General features: G+C 37.3%; 1 protein-coding gene across 8 annotated transcripts in view; it reads left to right on the plus strand.

The window, feature by feature from the left end:
* The window catches only part of THSD7B (thrombospondin type 1 domain containing 7B), a 1,583,202-nt gene that overhangs the window by 827,038 nt on the left and 733,776 nt on the right, over window positions 1-22,388 (plus strand). For all 8 annotated transcript variants that reach the window (XM_045033714.1, XM_045033716.1, XM_045033715.1 and 5 more), the window contains one exon: window positions 12,066-12,238. In XM_045033714.1, coding sequence (XP_044889649.1) covers window positions 12,100-12,238 — 139 coding nt within the window. In that variant the 5' untranslated portion in view covers window positions 12,066-12,099. The remainder of the gene's footprint in view (window positions 1-12,065; window positions 12,239-22,388) is intronic.

The following is a 22,388-nucleotide window of genomic DNA, read 5'->3' on the forward strand; positions in this document are numbered from 1 at the left end:
TAATGGAGTATGAGATAAACATGTTGAGCCTAGAAAGGAGGAAGTTTGGAGTTTCTTTATGTGACAGACAGATGAGATATACTTTATAACTGCAGAGGGAAGCGTTAAGGTCAAAGGCTTTAGATAAGAAAGTAAAATAACTGTTCTGGGTTGAGATGCTTGTCCTAATCACTGAAGTTATCACAAAATGGGATAGGCCACTTTGTGGGGCACTGAGTTAATTCTTTGTCATTGTAAATATTGCATTACTACCAAGGGTATAAGGGAAACTAAGTTATAGATATTTAACATTCTTTTAATTCATTAATCCTTTAAGCATTAATGTTAGTGCTATCAATAACCTCTTACATGTTTCAATACTTATTTCAACATTTATTCTCGTGTTTGGGAGCTAGAAGGTGCAAGAAGAATTGCTGTAGAAGAAGAGTAGGATCAGTTTTAGAGTAATGATGGCATGTGTTGGAAATTGTTAAGGGAATATAGCATTGTCATTTAAAAATTGATACCAATTTTTTTCAAGCTCTTGTTCTCACAGACATCTCCTCCTGACCTTAAGATTTCTGAACATCATTCCTCTCCCCCTAGCTGACAGAAGTTATGTCTGTGTTGCTGTTAATATCTATTACTTTGGTACAACAAATATCAGATGTGTAGGATGTTATATTTTGCATTTTAATAAAAAATTACTATACTAAAACATTATTTTAAAGGCTGAGGTCCTTTGAAGGCTTCCTGTGATTCACTGTTAACTCTGTTAAAATGAGTGATGATTTCTAGAAATTATAAGGCATCTGAAAGTTCAAGACTATTAGTCCAGGGGGCCTGAGTCATTTAATTTTCTTTAAGAACTTTACCTAATTATTTTTTTAAGTGTTTATTTTTGAGAGAGAGAATGCAAGTGGGGGAGGGGCAGAGAGAGAGGAGGACAGAGTATCCAAAGCGTGTCTGTGCTGATAGCAGAGACCCCAATGCCGGTCTCGAACTCATGAACTGTGAGATCATGACCTGAGCCGAAGTCAGATGCTTAACTGACTGATGCACCCAGGCGCCCCAGAACATTACCTAATTATTAGTTAATATTTACTTGTTTTACTAAAATATCCACTTGGCACTTCTTTTCCTATGCACTGTTAAACTCAGAAATGTTTTCATTTTTGGGGCCTTAGAGCTCCTCCAACGTTGGAGCTGGTGGTCCTCATTCCAACTTGTAACTGGCAACAGTCTGGAAAAGCGTTAGAAAAGGTGCAACATTGATAGGGTGAATAGCAAATGGTGGCTATCTAAGGAAGTCGTTCAGAATGGAACTCTGCAGTGTTTTTGGGGGGAGCATGTTGGAATCAATTTGTGTGTGTGTGTGTGTGTGTGTGTGTGTGTGTGTGTGTGTGTGTGTTTGAGGTTGCTGGCTTTCCTAGTCTGATTCTTTTTGTTCATTATAATTTTATTTGATTAGTATATACCCTGCTGTACCTATTCACTTCATTTGTCCTTCACAAATGAACATACTATGTCTAGTTGTTAAGCCACAAGTTAGAAATACAAAATGAACAAAATGTGGCTTCTAACTTCAAGAAAAAACCTTTTGGTAGGACACTGCAGAGGCCACTGGGATATGCATGTTTTTAACAACCTAGTATACCAAGTAAATAACTGAATCCATGCCAAGAATAAAGTATAGACAGATGACATTGAATGCTCAACTTAGCCATCCACTTGGCTATCCCAAATGGATCACAGGTAGAATTCAGTGGATGTTTTCGTGGTCACTGTTGGCTTTTTTGCCTTCTTCTGAAGCCCATGAGTCTCCAGGAAGTGTGGAGCTACTTCAGGCATAGCTCTCCAAGGACACAATGCAAACAGAGAAATGGTTTTTCATTCCCACATTTCCCTGGTAGACCTTTCCCCTCCTCCTTGCCCACAGTTTTCTGCCCTCATAACTAAGAACGAAAGGTTTAAACATACTTTCCAGACTCAAATGGTTTCAATGAATATATTATACAGTAAATAGTTTTAATGAACTGTGGGTAACAGTAGTATCATTTCACAGAAAAGATCCATCCTATTGCTGTTTAATTAAAATCTTTCTGCTGATGGAAACTTCTCTCTCTCTAGTGTTTTCTTTAATGCATTCATGATGCATCTGTCTGGGCTCCCTTACTAGAGATATCTTTCATTATAATCCACTTATCTAAGTTTGTAATTAAACTTCTAAATGTAAAATTTCCAGTGGAAAATTGCCAGGGTACCCAGTGAACTTGGTTTTCTTTCTCTGAGAGAAATCACTCTTTGAAAGTCTCATTTTTGTGTTTTGATTATTTTATCATTTTAGAAGTATTTGTGTGTGTATGTGTACACATAAGCAGATGCACATTAATAGTGTAATAAAGTACATGAAGATGAAGAATGGCTTTTTATTTAGTGTCATCAATTTCTGCCTGTTTCTGTGAAATTGAAGGTAGATAGTATTGATAAATGGAGGTATTGCATTTTTAAGGTAGGAAAATGTTAAATGAAATATATTTCATAGCAGCTGACTTCAGACTTTGTTGATACATTTAAAACACCTAGAAACAATAAAATTTAAAAAAACACACACACACCCAACAACCTTGGAATTGCTAGTAGAGGGAACATAATCTGTTTTCCACTGGTTAAACATGTTCTTACAATTTTCTTTGTGGCTTGTGCAATAAAAGAAGAATCTAAAAAAACCTTTGCATTTCGACTTAGATTAAAGTATTCTCTTTCAGATATTACCCCATTCTTTTGGGAAGAATGAGATGAAAAAGGATGAGAGTAAATTCTATCAAATCTTCTGAATCTAATGAGCAACTTATTAATGGTCAATGCCGAATCATAATACATGAAAACTTATAAAAGATAATGGGAGGGACTGCTAGAAAATTTTACAGGCTTGTAAACATGTCACTATTTTTTATGTCAACTGTGAACACATTTTTCAATAAGTTCTTTTGCAACAGTAGATGCATAATTGATGAAGAGAACACAAAACTATATTTATGTTTAACTAGATAATTCTCTTGACATTAAATATTTAGAATCTTACATTGCAGAAAATATTAATGAGTAATTAAGTATTTTTTAATTTCAAAGGTCAATAGCATTTGAGAAGATGATGTTGTCTTGTTCACACATTCTAGTTATACTGAATTCGTATAAAGCTCTTTAGAGTAATGGTTAAATCTAACCTTACACACACAAAAAATCACTCTCTCTCTCTCTCTGTCTCTATTCATATATATATATATATATATATATATAAAACACACACATATATAAAATACTAATATATATATTTAGTTATAAAATTTGGTGAAAAGAGATTATCAAATTCTTTCCTACACCTTTAAGCATAATGGACTGTAGACTAATGCCATTAGGTTCCTGTTTTATTTCTTAAAATATCTACAAAACTGATTGTACTAACTTTATTACTCTTTCTAGAATGTAATGCTTTCAAATTGAATGCATTTTCTTTTTGTAATTAACCTAAGCTCCTCCAAGTGAATTATATAGATTTTATTTTTTCTGTAGTGAATATCTTATGTTTTTTCATGTTGTTTCATTAAACTATTTAACTTTCACTTTTTCCTGCTTTATATAAAAAAGAGTCTTCCACCTGTGGACTCAAATACAGGCAATATAGAAATTTTTTTATAGAAAAAAAAAAGATCTCCTGATCTTTTTTGGGGCGTGGAATAAGGTGTTTGTAATTTATTTATAAAGTGAGAGGAATTTTCAACTGTTTTCCAGAGTCCATGTGATTTTCAGGGTTTCACAATTACTAAATTAACTCTACTGGGCACAGGGGAGAGAATTCAAAAACTCAAAATAAGAGAAACTCATAACATTATACAGTTTACTGTTGGCTCTTGAATATCTGATGAATGTTATTTCAGAGACAACCTATTGTTCTAAATTTAAATAATTTCATTTGTCCCTAAACTAAATAAATTTTAGTAGCCATTAAAATTAAAATGGCAAGTATACATTTTAATCAAAGATTTTTTTGTTGTTATTTTTTTGCTTTAAATGCAAGGGTTAGGAAGCTGACAACATCATTTATTGAAGCAAAATAGCATTCAGTAGTGATTGTAGTTGTTGAATAATAATGTAAGAAGGTTCCTATGATGACAAGTAGGAAAATATACATTTTTAGAAACCATTCCTTTTAGGTAAATTTTGCTCCCAAAGGAGCCATTTTGCACTTAGAAAAAAGTAAGTGATAAGTTTTCATCTAAAAACATGGAAATATGATTCTTTTAAAAATGAGAGTCAGCACTTTTATTTATGTATTTTTAAAAATTTATTTATTTAAGTAATCTCTACACACAATGTGGGGCTTGAACTCACGACTCTGAGATCAAGAGTTGCATGTTCTAATGATTGAGCCTGCCAGGTACCTCAAGAGTCAGCACTTCTGGTTCTTTCTTAAATTTGCAGCAGATAGTTCTGTGTGTTGGATAAAACCCCCTTACCTAGTTATTTAGACATGCTACATATGCTCCAAATATCGGGATTTTAGAAATAATTTTAATATATTTCAGTCGGCTAATTTTTCAAGTAGATGGGCTTTTCTAGCTGTTCATTTGCCCTTATATGCTAAAACCTCTTCATCAAAATTATGGTCCATGATCAAGAAAACTTAACTAGAAAAAATTTTTACAAATGTAGACTCATTCATTCCTTCTTTCATTCATTTAGCGAATATCTGTTGAACATCTACTTTCCCAGCAATACACAGTGAACAAGATAAAGTATGCAGATGGTACTAGAGGAGATGAAAATTAAAAAAAATAAACTAATATGTACTAGATTGTCAGGTATTGATCTTTTGTAAGTGTTACAAACAAACAAATGCCAAGAGAATAGATTGAATGCAACTGTGCTGAACAGATGGTGGTCTGGGAAGGCCTTTGAGAATAATGAAGTAAGGAAGCAAGCCCTGTGGATATCTAAAAAAAAACAGTACCGTAAGGACCTTGAGAAGGTGCATCCTTGAAGAACAAGAAAGAGGCCCGCATGCCTGGGCTAGAAGACTGAATGGAGATTAGTAAGAAAGAGAGGAAGCAAGAGTCTAACCAGCATAATTTTTAGGTTCTATTTTGTGATGGGAAACCATGAGAGGATTTTAAGGAGGGCAGCATATTTTTCTTTCCTGAGTGTTATCCTGGATTTTCTATGGAGAATGCATAGAAGGCATTCAAGAGTGACAGCACTCCACCAGTTAGGAGACTGATAGTGTAGCTCAGGTGAGAAATGGTGGTGGCTTGCACTAGGAAGATGGTGGCAAAGGAGATGGGAGCTTGCCTGATACTGGACAGACTGTGGAGGTGTTGCCAGCTAGGTTTGCTGATGGATTGGTTTTCATATGTGAGAAAAAGAAAGGATTTCAGGGTGACTCCTGGGCTTCTTGCCTGGTGAAGTGTGATTGCCATTTTGGAGATGATACTGGGGGAGGAGAAGTGGGCTGCAGGCTACATAAGGGAATCACAAGCTTTGCTATGTGTGCTGCATGTCAGTCGCCTATCAGACACCCTGTGGAGATGTTCAGCAGTAATTTGGATGCATGAGTTCAGGGAACAAATCAGGACTGGAGATATGGGGATGGATATGGGGAAATGGGAACTTGAACCATGGTATTTCATGCTGGGAGACTAAGATGACTTGGGAAGTGAGGAAAGAAAAGGCTCTGAGAACAGAGTGAGAGATATGTCAATTTAGAGGTCAAATGGGAGGCTATGATAGAAAAGGAGGTTGAGAAGTGGCTGGTGAGAAATAAAAAAAAGTTTGGTATCCCTGACCCAAGTGAAAAAGTGATTAAGAGGAAGTGGAAGATTTGCACAATAACCGGAAACACTAGGAGTAACGAAGATGTGATTCCATGAGGTAATAGATGGCTTTCCATGAGGTAATGACAAGGTAGTTCCCAAATGATAAAATCTGTCCATAATACCTTCAGAATTGGGGGGGGGGGACTTGGCAACAGCATGGGGGAATAACTGCATAAATATGTTCTTAAATTAGACTGTGTATGAGTGGATTTGTTCTCACTGGGGAGCCTCAGGCAGCTTACCAGAGTAATCACTACCCTTCTTTTTTATTTATAGTTTATCACCCATGAAGCCCCCTTTCTTCACTTTGATAACTCGTATGCAAAATGACAACAGATGCAGTGGCTTTTCTTTGAATAGTGTGTCTATTACCTGAAGTAATCAGTATGGGAAATAAACCGACCTCCCCTGTTTAGAAATAGGGGCATCCACGATCAGGTTTACAGAGAATTTCAGTGTGTTGCTTGAATCATGCAAGATACTGTGTTTCAATCTGGAGAAGTCAGAGAGAGAGGCACACGCATACAAATAGGTATATCTATTAACAGAGAGACCCAGTGCGTGTAGGGACATGATACCGTTAGGAGTTAGAGTTGCTTTCAGCTCATGTAACAGAAAACACAGAAAAAAGGGGATTAAAACAAGCAGATTTATTTCCCTAACAAGGTGGAAAGTCCAGAGGGTGACAATGTAGGACAGTTGCTGAGGCTCCACTATGGCATCTGAGTCTCAGGATCCTTCTGCATCCCTGCTCCATCATTCATAGTAGTGGGCAGTGTTCATTGTCATGGGCTTAAGACGGCTCTGGTACTTCCAGACATTATATGTATGTTCCAGGCAGGGGTAATGGCAAAGAACCACACTTTTACGTTTTGTCCTTTGGGATTTTATATTTCTTTTGGGGAATAAAAATATATTTGACACTCAATCAATTGCTTAGAACTGTTATGTGGTCACTCTAACTGAAAGAGAATCCGGCAATGTGAAATATAGATATAGATATATAGAATAGATATATAGATATAGATATAGGTAGATATAGATGATATAGACAGAGATAGAGACAGAGATAGAGATAGAGATAGTAAGTAGTGTCTGCTGCAGCTACCAAGATGTAGCTTTGAAGGTTGTGACAAATCTGTTTCAAGCCCTCTTTCTATTGTTCCTGTGGCAAAAGTTTGTCCACATATATGTAAAATACTTGTGTGGACTTTGTGCAGAATTCTCTGTGGCCTTATTACATGATGCAAACCTATTGAAATTATTACTATAGAAAACCAGAGTCCACGTGATTGTATATTATTCGGTATGCTTGCAGATACCTCCTATGTTGATGTAATTGGCTTCTGCAGAGTGAGGTGCGTGGAGGAAGAGGCTGGCGGTTACAAAGCTTGAGGAAGTTACTAAATATCATGTCATTGTGAGGCCAGAGGTTACTTTCTCATAAAATAGAGATGATAATACCTGTTTTCTCCTTCACAGGGTCAGTGTGAATCTTTAATGGGGCTCTTGGTACAGACTGCTTTTAGCTCTTCAGAAATATGGTATGCACAAAGTCACAAGATTGGGTGGTTGGAAAAAAATCATCTCTCATTCCTTTGCTGCAGGGCAGGATTGCATTCGCACTGTTATTTAAATTTGCTAGAGTAAGAGTTTTTGAATTTTGAGAGAGTAATAACAATATTAGCAGTGGTGGCCCTTTATTTAGCAAACTCTCGTTCTCTGGCTGACCCCCATCTAAGTAGTTTCCATCCATTATTTTATCCCATCCTAGAGGTTATGAGATGACTGTCCTCCTCATTTTGTAGATGAGGACCCTGAGGCTCCAAGGCCAGGTGACCTGCCAGGGTCACTACATGTGATGCCATAAACAGATCGGGGCTATGGTGTCAGGCCCGTTATGTAATCCAGCTTTGACATTTTCTGGCTGAGGTAACCTTGGAATAATTATTTAACATCCTTAATGATCAGTCTCTTTTATATCTGAAAAATAGGAATAATTGCTCATAATATTATGTGAGGATTGAGTGAAATGATATGTAAATTGCCATGTATAAGCTGCTGAGAGACCCTACATAGGGCTATAAAGGATCTCCATTTTCAGGGTTATAAAAAGTTGCTTGCGTTGATACAGGGTTACAATGCTACTCTCTCTTGTTTCAGAGGAAGGCCACTGAGATCACTTGCAAATGACTTACCACCTCTGTGACCTTGGGCTTGTCACTTAACTCTCCATGCCTCGTCTCTGAAATGAGAGAAAATAGGAATAACTGCATAGCAGGGCTTTGGTGAGAGTTAGAGTATTTAGGTCAATATTCTATATACAGACAGATTATGAAAGATGAAATGGAATTCACAGTATTGCAATCAGAAATCAGGCAGATAGCTGAGAAAAAGCAAATGCTCCTGTGGTCTCTCCAGTGGTATTTAGTTAACAATCACTTGTAATAGGCATCTATCTGGAGTGGCCATCAGCTGAATCAGCTGTGCCAGTCAGTTGGGTGGGTCTCAACTTGGGTGTCCTCTCCTCCAGCCCCTGTTACTCAGCCATCTTTATCGAGCCATCTTGTCCACAAATTGCCATGAGATGGCACTATGGGGATATGCGTGCTCAAGTTTGCTTCCCTCCCTTTCACTGCTGTTCCTGCAGGTTGAAAGCAAATTGGAACAGCTTTTATTTTATTTTATTTTATTTTATTTTATTTTATTTTATTTTATTTTATTTATTTTATTTTTAAGTTTTGTGCCTTTTAAATATTCAAGGACCTCAATGATAAGAATACATTTAAAGGGAAATGAAATGCGTGTAAAACGTAAGACGCATTTTTCATAGTCCGAATTGCCTTCAAATGATTAGAAAACAGAGGCCAAAAGGATAAACAGTGTTTTTTTAGTTCTCTTAGTATTCATCAATTTAAAGCTAACCTTACAAATATATTTTGGATGCTAAGATATATAGTAAATAAGTTGATTTGGAAACTGAACGATGGTCGTGATGTAAATTATTTATGCCATCGTGGGTAGCACATGCTTCCTGCATAATATATATTTTTATTGTAGTTACAGCATTTGTACAACATCTATTTATGTTGTACAAATAGAGGAGTGGAATCTCTAATTGTTTCTTGTTTCCCCTCTTTTTTTATTGTGAATACTTGTGTGGCTTTTCAAGTAATGAATACAAGAATGACTCCCAGTGTCTTTGAAGGAATAATTGAGTAAACTTTCAGACATTTGGAGGAAAGAGAGGAAACACAGTTTAGTGGAGTAAGACAAACCTGGGGTCACATTCCATCCTGTGCTGTCCATCAACCCAGCAGAGATTCTCATTTTACTTATACATCTAAAGCATGGAGCATGGCAAGTGGTGGAAGCTTCACCAAACCTAGTTTCCCAACGTTTGTCCCTCAGCCTCTTGGGGAAAGGGAGGTAATGATGCATAGGATCATAGATAATACTGATACTAAAATGTGTAGGTATTCCCAGGAGTAAGATTGCTGTGGCATCCCAGATTGAAATGCTTTTGTTCATTCTCTAAGATCTGTATTTCAGATTTTTTTGTTTTCTTTTGTTTTGTTTGTTTGGTCAAGATCAGCCTAAGGTTTCTACTGGCACTCTTCCTGTTAGTGACAGCCAGAAGATGTGGTGACTGTACATACATGAGTGGCTAGGAGGTTCCCAAGCCACTCTGCTCAGGGATCTGCCACTGGCTTAGATGAACACAAAAGGAACCTTCAAGACATTGGGTCCCTTTGCAGAGTCAGCACAGGGTTCTGGAATAAGAAAGCCTAAAATGAGATCAGGGCTCATAGCGGCCTCTACTCAGGGAATTGTGGTGATTTTGTTATTGTTTTATTTTGAATTAAGTACAAAGATTGATACAAAATTCAAGATGTTTAAATATTAATTTTTGACTAATCATTCCAGATCACTGGAACTCTTAACTCTTTTAAGTCTTTTGTGGCTTTCCACGTACAGCCATTTGGAGTATAGCAAATATGGTTTGGGTCTTCCTTCTCTTTAGTTTACATACTAATGATTTGAATATATTTTTAGATATGCTGGATATGTGTCTCTTAATGATGAGGATGAACAAAGTCCTCTCCTTTACCCTGGTGATTTCCTGCATAAAAGGAGTTATCTTTGTAGAGAGCTGGTCCTGATGGCAAATTACTTTAGTAGTAATAATAATAGCTTAGGATTAACTACACAGATCATTTTCATTACAAGTTTTATCCTTGGAATAAGCTAAAATTAATATCAATGCTGCCCAGCCTATAGCAAAAGCATAGTTGTAGCAAATCATACTCTTGGATGTTTGCTACAAAGAAGTATGGCCAGTTCAGTTCTCTGGGCTTGAGGTGTTTGAATTGTATCCAGCAATGCCACAAAAGTTCCATGAGATAGTTTACCAGGCCAGTCTTGGGGGCAGTGAAGCAAGAGAGCTCTGTTTTATTTCAGCCAGATGACTCCATTTTGATGAGTCTCAATATGGTATGTGATACAGAAATTTGAAGAAAAGGTTTTGGTTGCTTATCCATCCATGTACTCTCTTCATCCCTGGATCCAGGCCAGCCGTCAGAGAGCTGTGTACTTGAACCTCATTGCTTGATCCTTTGTAGAATCTTTTTTACTGATTTTGTACTTTTCCATTGTACTCTTGGAATGTGCCTGGAGTGCCACGAAACATGGTTTGCCATGTTTCTTATATTTGATGAAGTGTTGTTGTGTTCAGCACATTGCTCAGCACAGCGTCTGTATTTATGAGGACTCCTAGGGTAAATTCCATCAGTGCCTGAAAGTAGAGTAGTGGCTTCTCCTGAAACAATAATAAAAAAGAAGATATAATTTTCTCCTACATACATGAGGGCATTAATAGCTACTTCCTTTCTTTGGTCACTGGGAAGCTCATAGTCAGATTTGTTCCTCACTCTTAGCCACTATGTGGGTAAATGTGTAGGGACAATACTTCTACCTTGATATCCTTTTACTGTTCAATCTTTTTATTCCCCCCCTCCACCCATGTTTCTTAATACATTTTCCTATTACATGAACTGTGGCCCATGATCTCTAATCTCCTTACCTCCAGGTAGACTTATTATCCTTTGGGAAGCTACCTGGATATCCTGTAAGCACATCAGACTTAATATTGCTGGGAGGAAACTCTTCTTATCTTCCTTTTCAAACATGCCCCTCTTTACCATTCCTCCTTTTGTGAAGAGGTCCCATCTGTTTGATCATGTAAGTTAGCAGTCTTGCTGTCTTTTTTATTTTTTCTCTCTCATATTCCATCCATTTGGTAACTGAATCTGGCCTCTGTTACCTCTGGTAACAGAGGCCAGATTCAGTTACCCGGATCCTTTCATTTGTCAGTTCTTGCCTGGACTATTTGCTAGTTTCCTAACTGGCCTCATCCACCATGAATGTGTTCTGCACACTGGTGTCACTTGTTTAAAAGTCATTCCCTTGCCTATAATTCTTATTGTTATTATTTATAGAATGAGTCCCAAATCACTCACATGACATCCAAGGCTCTTCATAATTTGCTCCCCAACATGTGTTCTAAATCTCCTCTCTGTCCATTCCTCCCTCCCCTTTTCATCCTTCACAGCAGCCACCGGCCCACTCACCAGCCCCTAAACACAAAATGCATGTCAGCACCTAGTTCTCACGGCCAGAAACGCACCCCCTGGCTCCCTCAAGCCCTTGTTTTCCTAAGGCTCCTCTCAGACATTACCTTGTATGAGACTTTCCTCTTTTTTTCTCAGCACAGATGACCTAATTGCCTCCTCCTCAATTTCTCCATTTCACTTTCTTAATACTACTGTTAGAGTATTCTTTGCCCTGTTTTGGACTTTGATGTGTGTGCATGTTTCTTCCCAAATTGTGAGCTCCTCAAGGAGCTTGGCTAAGTTGAAGGAAAGAGTAGACCAGGTATCTGCCAACCCTCCTCTCACAAAAGTCGACTGATAAGGGGACCATGGAGTCCCTAGAATTGATAGTCTCTTCAATGGGTAAGGATTGAAAGCATGGCTAATTAACCTTTGATCTTAAAATGTTGATATTATATGCACTCTCTTTATGGTAATGGGGAATTTGTAGTATCATCATGATAAAGGTTCTAGCAGTCAATGCGAGTCTTTATAATTTCTGTAAAGAAGAAACTTATCTGGTTTTCTTTCTTTTTTTTCCTTTGAAAAATGTTGTTTTTAGGAATAGGAAAGTCAAGAGGCTGAAAATCTGAAGAATGTTTTCAAAGGGTAATCTGGCTGTCACTTGCTGGTTATGGAGGAGCATGAGGAAGCTGTTTCTATTACTTTCTCTCTTGCTGTCCTATGCAGCTCATTTGGAAGGCAAAAAGGATAATCAGTTCATCTGGAAACCAGGTAGGAATGTTCTGGCTGTTCCTTTGTCCCATTTTCATTAATGAGAAGACTATTCTTCCATTCTTGTTCTTATTTGTGGAGTAGTAGAGAATATTCAGAGAGGAAAAAAAAGACTCTTCTTTTTTACAATAAAGCTTACATTTAATTTTTATTTCTGCATAATTGTCACCTCTACCCATGGTCCTTGTTATCCTTCTGAATTTTCATGTTGTTGTCAATTAAAGTTATGATTTCCATAGTTACATCTGCTTCTCCTTTGTCACATATATCACTGTGCCGCACATGTGTAGCAAAATTGATTACTGAATTTAGCTGATAGCCTTAGCTACAAATGCTTTGGACCAGTTCTGTATGTTTCTTCCTTTTAGCTAACAGACTAGTTAGCTATTTATTATTAAATATTTTGTAGCATAGATCCTGTATATCTAAATTTGGGAGCATGAAGAATTATCCTAACAACTTTGCTCATTAGCTGTGACTCCGAAGTCTCCTTAATGTATTTTGAGATCCCCAGATACCTTGTACACAAGTATATGAATAAGTTGAATTGAGATTTGGAGGCTTGTGTATAAGTCATGTTCTTTTCTAATAATTTCTTTAATTTGAGTGTAGAAAAGATCTGTTAAATTTAATTTTAAATGCTTATGTTTTATTATCTTAAATGATGAACCCTAAACGTCTTGGCTCTTTGTATCACTGATGTGTCTCTTTGTTCTAGATTTTAATTTTCTTAAAGTTTCAAAATCAGATCATTTGAAATATTTATTACTGTTTCCAGAGTCCGTTCTTGCAAATACAGATAACTTTTATGCTTAATATCTTGGAATAGGAAAATATGATGTTATAGAAGATGTATGGCCCTTGAAGAATTTTCATTTTAGTCTCATCAGTCGTAAATTAAATAGACTGCAAATGTATTGTGTCACCATGGAAATATGTACAAAAGTGATATTTGTAGTATTTAAATGATTTTGCAAAAATTAAGGTAAATTATGCTTTAAAGCATATTAAGTAAAAAAACCTAGTGCCACTAGAGATAGAGTCTGGAGGAAATTTAATTGCACTAAGGCCCCTATAAATTAATTTAATTGCGGGCTCTAGTACCACATTAGTGATTTGTATTTTTTATCTCAGAGTGGTTTTAGTAAGCTTTGGAACTAGGTCTAAAAGTCAGTCTCGCAATTCTGTGAAAGGGGCTATTTTGTTCTAATCACAAAACGCTAAGCATATTTATCAAATCTAAACGAGCACACTCATATGACTCTACTCTGTCTAAAGTTCTCAAAAAAGTGCAATTAAGATAGAAAGTAGCAAATCTGAACCACAAATGAGATTTGTGAAGAAAAGGGGCTTATTTGGAAACACATTTTAAAAATAAGACTGCTTTTCTAAAAGCAGGTCATTGGAATAAGATGGTACAGACCCACGCTGCAGTGGGTGAATTCTTTGATAACTGTCAAACTTCAGTTTCAGAGATAGAATCCTTCCAATAAGATACATTGCACTGTTCGAATGAACATCTCTGTCATCAGTCTCATTTTCCCTGGTATTAATTACTTCTTTCCCTCCTTAATGTGCCATCAAAGAGGTAATAAATATATACTTCCCATTTGGGTTTGCTTAGAAATTACAAATTTATTACTTGTATATGACTGGATATTTTAAAAGTGGAAAAAAATTAAAAGCTACAAAATGAAAAGCAAAAGTCCAGACCGTGTATCCCATTCTCCAATCTCTTATGTATCCTTCAGAGATTTTCTTTGTGCATGTAGGTACCTCTCCATGCATATTTGTGTATATAAACCACATAAGATACACACATGTACACATAAAATATCACTAATATTATTTATTAGGGTTCTGCCAAAAAAGGAACAGTACATGCACAGAAGGTCATTGGGAGGAGTTTAATGAAAGGACTGTTTACAATAGTGGGAAAGTGTGAACACTGTTTAAAAACAGCGACAAGGAATTGTGGAGTGCCCGTGAGCTAGTGTCAGTCTTTATGACTTCTAGATCTGCAGAGGCAAAGAAAGGAAGTGGTTTCTGGAATCTGGAGAGAAAACTTCACGGAGAGGATACCCGAAAGATGCTGTGACCTTCAGAGGGATATAACCAGCCTGCAGAGAGGAGTAGGAAAGGGGCCAGGGGAATGAAGGGCCCTTGCCCTCACATCTCCTGCCAGGGCTCTCATTGCCTGAATCCAACCAGAAGTCATGAGGCAAGGGACTCCACTGATTTATCATACAGACTGGCCTCCTGGGCAGGGAGCAGAGTAGAGAAAGGTGGACAATGTGGTTCTGAAAATATATAACTCATACATACATATATGTACATACGCACACACATTTTGCTTCCTACAATCAAAATCATACCATGTACCCTTTTTTTGCAGCTTGATTTTATCACATGATGTCTTGATGAACATTACATAATAGTGCACATGGGTCAGTTTCATCTTTTAATGGTTACATAGTATTCTTTTGTGTTTTTATTTAATAGTATGTTTATTAATGCTTGCCTGGCATTTCAGCAGTTTTTAGTGTTTTGCTACTATAAATTATAGTTATACGAATGCAACATTATTTTAAAGGTAAACAATACATCATCTTGAGGAGTCATTGTACACTAGAGAAATTCTGGGTCATTACCTTCAAAGGCAACTTCAACATCTTAGAATCTGTTAATCTACTTATATGTGAGTGTATTATATTTCAATTTGGTTTTAAAAGACATGTATTGCAGGTGACATCAGTTGTGTTTTGGGAGTATGTTATCAAATCTGACAACCAGGTCCAGTGTATTCTGAAATTTGAACAGCTTTCCCCAGGAGACCCAGACAAATATACTTAGAAACCTAGAAACTGTTCTCTGAGTTTAGATTGTAGGATCCACAACTTAAGATTTTTGTTGGTGTCTGTTGTTTTCCCTTGAGTCCATGAATTAGCTGATAGGCAACCTTATCCGAATTGGAGGCATTTCTAAGTGATTCCTGGCTTTGGATAAACAATGGATTGATGAATAATGAGTGGTATATTATGTTGCTAAGGATTTCTGTACTGAGAAAGTCTGGTGAGCTGTAGGCTGTGGGGGTCATTGATCTGGCAGGGCTGTTGAGTGTCTGTCATCACTGTGATGAGATCCTCTGATCTATATTTAGTGTCAAGCAATCTGCCATTCATGCCAAGGAAGGATTGTGTCTGCGAGAGTACCAGATAAGGAGTGATGTTGCTTGTTGTTTTAAGTAAATATATAACTATTCATGTCTGCATGGTTTGTAAGGATGGACAGATCATGGTTTCTGAAGCCATAATAGTGAGTGGTTTCAAAGAATTTCTCAGTATTGGTTCTAAGAGGTTCATTCATTCCACTAACACTTGTCAAGTCCTTATTGTGTGACAGGTACTGTTACAAGCACATGAGATAAATTGAGAATAAAATAGGCAAAGAAATGGGGTAATGAATGTGATCAAGAAGTTAAATAAAAAGTACATTAGATGGTGGTAAGTGTTTAGAAGGAAAGAGAAGGCAAGGAAGAGAGATATACAATGATAGGTGAGAGGCAGATATTGTTAACATGTAGGCTGTGGGATGCCTCACCAAGGAGGCGAATTTTTTAAAAAAAAGTTTAACATTTATTTATTACTGAGAGACAGAAAGAGGCATAGCATGAGCAGGGGAGGGTCAGAGAGAGAGAGAGAGAGGGAGAAACAGAATCTGGAGCACGCTCCAGGCCCTGAGCTGTTAGCACAGAGCCTAACGTGGGGCTCGAACTTGTGAACCACGATATCATGACCTGAGTCAATGTCGGACACTTAACCAAGTGAGCCATCCAGGTGCCTCAGGAGGCAAATTTGAATAAAGACCTAAAGGAAGAAGGCAGCTAGCCATGGGGATACTGGGTGAAGAATTTTCCAGATGAAGGAAACAGCAAAGGCAAAAGGCCCTGAGGCAGGACCATATGTGGCATGTTTGGAGATCTGAGAAGAGGCCAGTATGCTGGAACAGAGCAAGCATGGGGTTAGAGATAGAACGGGACCCAAATAAGGTGTGTCCTCATAGTCATATACAATTTGGCTTTTACTATGGGTGAGAAAGAAAGACACTGAGGAGTTTTGAGAGAGTGGTGACATGATCTGACTTCATTTCAATAAGATTTTAATATGTCATTGTGAGTGGTCAGTTGAGAATGGTGGAAGCAGGGAGGTCAGTTAGGAGGCTTCTTCAAAAGTAGTGAAGAATAATGCTACTAGCTTGATCTAGAGTCATGGCAGTGAAGGTGGTAAGAAGAGATTGAACTTTGGTTATATTTAAGGCCATTCTTTTCAACTGAGGTGATTTTGCCCAGCAGGTTTTTTTTCTGTTTGTCACAACTGGGGTGAGCTACTGATATCTGTGGGCAGAAGACACAGGATGGCCCCTACCACAATTACCAGGCCCCCAAGAGTCAATAGTGCCCAGGTTGAGAAACATTGATTTAAGGTAAAGCATCATGACTTACTTATGTGAGGGGGCGGGGAAGGAAGAGATTCAATGGTGGCACTGAGACTTTGCCCTTAACAGCTAGACGAGACAGGCTGGCATAGAGGGACCATTAGCGACTTGGCATTGGGCATGTTACATTTTTTAACCTGTTAGAAATTCATGGAAGATGCTGACCAGGAAGTGGGATGTATGGGTCTGAATTCAGGAGAAAGGTCTGTGCCAAAGACATAAATTTGGAAGTCACTAGCAAAGAGGTAGAATTTAAATGTATAGCCTTAGAAATGAAGAGGTGGCTTTGAAATTTGTGATCCCATTTATGTGGAGGATACACCTGTGCTTCCTTTGGGCCAAATCACATTAAAAATTGTAGTGGTAACATACACATAATATGAACTTTTACCGTTGTAACCATTTTTAAGTTTACGATTCAATGGCATTTAGTATATTCACAGTTGGTGAAGATATCACCACAATCTAGTTCCAGATCGCTCCAAATGATGTTTTACAAGTGAGTTTATAAAAAGACTGGAAAAACAAGTTTTGCTATGAATCATAATGCATGAAAGGAGAAAAAAAAAAGCCACCTTTGTCTCTTTGTGAGAAGCTCTTTTACTAGCCTTAAGTCATCCTAAGAGATCTTTTGAGTCTAGTAGAAAGAGCTAGAGCGTTAGACACAAGCAGACCCACATTCAGATCCTAAGTATATAAAGAGGAGAAAGTTCTTTAACTTCTCTCAACTCTACTTATCCATCCAAAAATGAGGATAATAAAATACTTCATGGGGCTATTCTGAACATTAGGTAAAACTATATATTGAAATACCTGTGTATCATGTACCTACTCAATAAATGTTAGCTCTTATTTTTATCATTATTACATAATCATTTAATGTTTACAGTATCCAACTTTTGCATACTTTTGTTCCTTAAGTACACACAAAAGGGGAAGTTGGTTTGACAGCTAAATATATCTTAGTGATAAATCGTCAAAAGTAATTTTACTAACTTTTTAGGTCTAAAACTTTCTATACGACAGACCCTTAGTTTTAATTTTAGTAGCTCCTTCCCAGTAAACGAAAAGGGTGAGGATAATGAATCACATTCTAAGAACCAAGTAGATAAATTGGAATTAGTCTTTCTGGGAAAACAAAAAAGGACTATGAAAATGATATTGTATAAGAAGAAAAGATCTTACATAGGATAATATATAATTATACCTTAAGAAATAATGTTTTCAGTGTTGAAAGCATTTTAAGAAACAAGTTACATATGTATGTTTTTTTAAAGTTTAGGAATCCTAGGGAAAATAAGATGTTCTTAGGAGAAAGCTAATTTTTTGACTATGTCCATGAAATATTTCTTCTGGGAGTTTGATTAAATTGAAATCGTTTTAATTACTTCTATGGATATCAATTTGTCTTACAGATATGTCCATAATATACTCTCAGTGGTGTGATTTCTGTGCTATCAAAAGGCATAGACATATATGGAATGGGACTCACTGCTAAAAATTCTAATTACTTTTCTTTGGAGACCACAGGTACTAATTTTGCAATGTTCCCAGTGAGTCAGAAAAAGTCTCTGTTATTTAAATAATATAAAATAAATTATTCTGCTTTTTCCCCCCTAAATAGCACTATAATGTATGCTCCCTGAGGACAGGGAATTTGCCAATTTTATTCATGGATATATTCCAGGTACCTAGAACATAAATAACTGTTGTATGACATATTCCCAGCACATTAAGTACTTGCAGAATGAGTGGAACTGTCTTTGGGGTTTGTGTGTGTTATATGTGTATTTGAGAGGGTTGAAAAGTGATGAGGCTGTTATTATCAAACTTGAAGTAAATATTGAGGAGAGAATGTAAAATTAATAAAAACCAGAGTCAAACTTATGAATCAGTTAACTATAAAAATAAATGATCTGTATTTCCTTGTTGCTTGGCTCCAGGACCCTTTCTGACCATCTCTGGTAAAGATTTTGAAGATTTTTTTTATGAAAGGGTACAGGTGTATAGTTAGAAATTTAACTGTTGCTCTAATTCTTATGATTATGTATCACAGTTGCATGCCACCTCCCAATTCATTTTCACTGAGGTAGCCACTTACAACTCTTTTTTTCTGTTTACTCTGATGTTCATCTCTATATTTCTAAGTAATATACTCATTATTGACAATTCTTGGTTTATACATATTAGGTATTTCCTACTGACTTTCTGTTATGTTAGTTGAGGATGTTATCTGTCATCTAATTACCACTTTCTTTCCTTATGACCCTACTCCAAAATGGAGAGATTAAAATATTTAAATCTGTGAACATATTTTTTCTTTGGGATATTTTCGCACATCTTTCCACAGTTGTTTTCTTTGGAATGTTCCTTCATTTTCTCATCTGGAACCCCGTGGTCCCTGTTGTGTTTCTCTTCTTTGCCTTTACTGCTTTATTTTCTAGAACTGCCAAACTTATCTTGTAAAACTCCTGAAATAGTGTACATCTGAAGTAACTTTTTATGTCTGAAAGGGCTTCTGTAGTTGGCATGTACGTGGCTGATAGCTTGGGTGTGGAGTTCAAGGTTAAAAAGCACTTTTCCTTCAGAAGGCTTTGCCTCACTGTATTCGGGCTTCCAGTGTTGTTACTAAGAAGTTTGATGTCATTCTGTTCTCATCTCTTTGTACATTACCTGTTTGTTTTCCTCTTTCTGGAACCTTCTTTTTATGCAGGAAGTTCTGAAATTTCATGGATCTTGTGCTTTTGGGTATTTTCTTCTTATTGTGCTGAATATTAGGAAGATATTCTAATTAACATGCTCATGTTTATTTTGTATGTGTTTTCCTCCCCCCCTTAAACTCCTTAGATATTTCAGCTCTCTAGCTGATCTTCAATATTCAGATATTTCCCCCACTTTTTCTTTTGCTTTCTTTTTGTTTGTATTTTTATTTTAATTTCTTTTTTTTTTCTTTTTGAATTGGTGTATTTGTTTCCTTTGGTAAATACCCAGTAGTGGAATTACTGGGTCATATTATAATTCTATTTTTAATTTTTATTTTTTTTATTTTTTTAATATAATTTATTGTCAAATTGATTTTGATACAACACCCAGTGCTCATCCCAACAAGTGCCCTCCTCAATATCCATCACCTAAAATATTTATTCTACTTAATCTTTCAGCCTTTCCTTTGAATACTTTTTTATTTCAGTATCACATTTAAAAAATTTTAATACCTCTTACTTCTTCTTTGATTATATTTTTAGTGCATCTTGTTTCATAAACATAGTGTCTTTTAATTTAGAAGATGTTAATAATGATTTAATTTTTTCTCTTTCATTTTCTGTTCTATTTAGGCTTCCTCTAAGTTTCTCTTTTATTCATGTGTTTGTTTGATCATGGCCTCTGATGTGGGGAGCTTTCTTTTAATGTCTATTGATTATTGTCTATCTCCTAGTGTTTCCCAAGAGTAAAGCACTAAAAACTGATGGGGCATTCTGTGTACTTGATTCAGCTTGGGCTTCCTTGTCAGGCTTTTGTGAGTGATGAGTTGACTTTTTTATTGAAGAATGGGTTCCTCAGAAGGCTATATCCCTCAATCCTAAAGGGTTTTACTCTGGGGCTTAATATGGGTATTATTTAAGGAGAAGGCTAAGCTGCCATAACAAAGATTCTCCCAGATACAGTGAGTTAAGAATGACAGAACTTCCTGTCTCTATTACACAAAGGTCTCATAAAGTTAGTGGTCCAGATTGATCTGCAACATGTGGTCCTTCAGCCATGTGGGTTTTTTTTTCAGTCTTGTGGAAGGATATTATCCCTTTCTGCCCATCCAGGCCAGATCACAGGCATTTCTATGTTCTAGTTGATCAAAAGGGCACAAAGCTTAAGTCTCAAACAAGGGATTTCAACAAGTGGCATAGAAGTCCCATATATGTTTCATTTCTTTTGTTCTATGTGGCAGCCTACTCCAACATTTCATTTAAATTCCTCTCTTTTGAATAGAAAATAGTGGTTTCAAACATTAACAGTCATCAAGTCGGCTCCCGGGGCTGATGGTCCAGCAAGGTGTTCTCACTTGTGGTCTCTTAGGCTATTGCAGTCAGATGGTGGTAGGGGCTGAGTCATGTGGAAGGCCTTCTCACTCACATAGCTGACACCCAGGCTGGGAAGTCTCAAACAGCTGGGGTTGTTATAGCTGGGCCTCTAAGTATTTCTTTCTCTTTCTCTATGTGGTCTGGGTGCTTGGTGTCTCCATATTGAGGCTTCTGAGTAGCCAGACTTCTTACATGAAGCTGAGGACCCCTAGAGCAAACTTCGAAAGAGAAATAGGCAGGAGTTGTGTAGCTTTTTCTAAGCTAGCCCAGGAGTCATGCAGTCACTTCTGCTGTACTCTGTTGGTTGCAAGAGAGTCTCTAAGGAGGGAGCTTAGGTTCCATCTTTTGATGAGAAGATTGTCCAATCATTTGCAGATATGTTTTAAATTTGCCAAGATACATCACCACCTCTGTTCATATTCTCTTGGTGAGAATGTAGTTTCATGGTCACGTGTAACCACAAGGGAAGATGGAAAATGTAGCCTGTGGTTTGGCAGCCATGTAAGCAGAGAAAATAGATTTTGTCATGATTAGCAGTCTTCATCACAGGGGCTATTTAATGTCTGGATTATTCAGGGTTCTCCAGAGAAACAGAGTATGTGTGTGTGTGTGTGTGTGTGTGTGTGTGTGTGTGTGTGTATGGTGTGTGTGTGTGTGTGTGTGTGTGTGTGTGCATGTGTGTGCATGAAGAGAGAGAGAAGAGAGAGAGAGAGGAAGAGAGATTGTGTATTATCTGTCTGTCTCTCTGTTACAAGGAATTGGCTCAGGTGATTATGGAGACTAAGAAGTCTCATGACCTGCCACCTGAGTCCCCAGAAAACTAGTGCTATAGTTTCAGTTCAAGCCCAAAGCCTGAGAGCAGGGGGGCAAGTGGTCTAAAAACCAGTTCAAAGGCAGGAGAAGAGGGGCGCCTGGGTGGCGCAGTTGGTTAAGCGTCCGACTTCAGCCAGGTCACGATCTCGCGGTCCGTGAGTTCGAGCCCCACGTCAGGCTCTGGGCTGATGGCTCAGAGCCTGGAACTTGTTTCCGATTCTGTGTCTCCCTCTCTCTCTGCCCCTCCCCCGTTCATGCTCTGTCTCTCTCTGTCCCAAAAATAAATAAAAACGTTGGAAAAAAAATTTAAAAAAAGGCAGGAGAAGAGTAATGTCTCAGCTCAAGATGTCTGGCAAAGAGTGACTTTTTCCTTCCTCTGTCTTTTTATTCTGTTTAGGCACTCAGTGGATTGGACAGTCCTGCCAAAATTGGGGAGGAAAGTCTGCTTTACTCAGTTTACTGGTTCAAATGCTAACCTCCTCAGGAAGCACCTACACAGATACACCAGTAAATGGTGTTTAAATATCTGGGCATCCTGTGGTCCAACCATGTTGACACATAAAAATAACCATCACACCTTCATCTCCTGAACTGAACCCCTTCTTGACTGCCTATACTAGACTACTAAAATGACCAGGACAGAAATCTTGGCAGAAGTGGCTCAACACTGAGTCCTCAACATTTTGCTTACATTCCTCTCTTTTGAGTAGCATACCTCATCATTGTCTTCCATGTTGTATGCCTCTGTTTTCCTGCAGAGATTGAGG

This window comes from Felis catus, chromosome C1 (assembly GCF_018350175.1).
Source record: "Felis catus isolate Fca126 chromosome C1, F.catus_Fca126_mat1.0, whole genome shotgun sequence".
In the NCBI taxonomy this organism is placed as follows: domain Eukaryota; kingdom Metazoa; phylum Chordata; class Mammalia; order Carnivora; family Felidae; genus Felis; species Felis catus.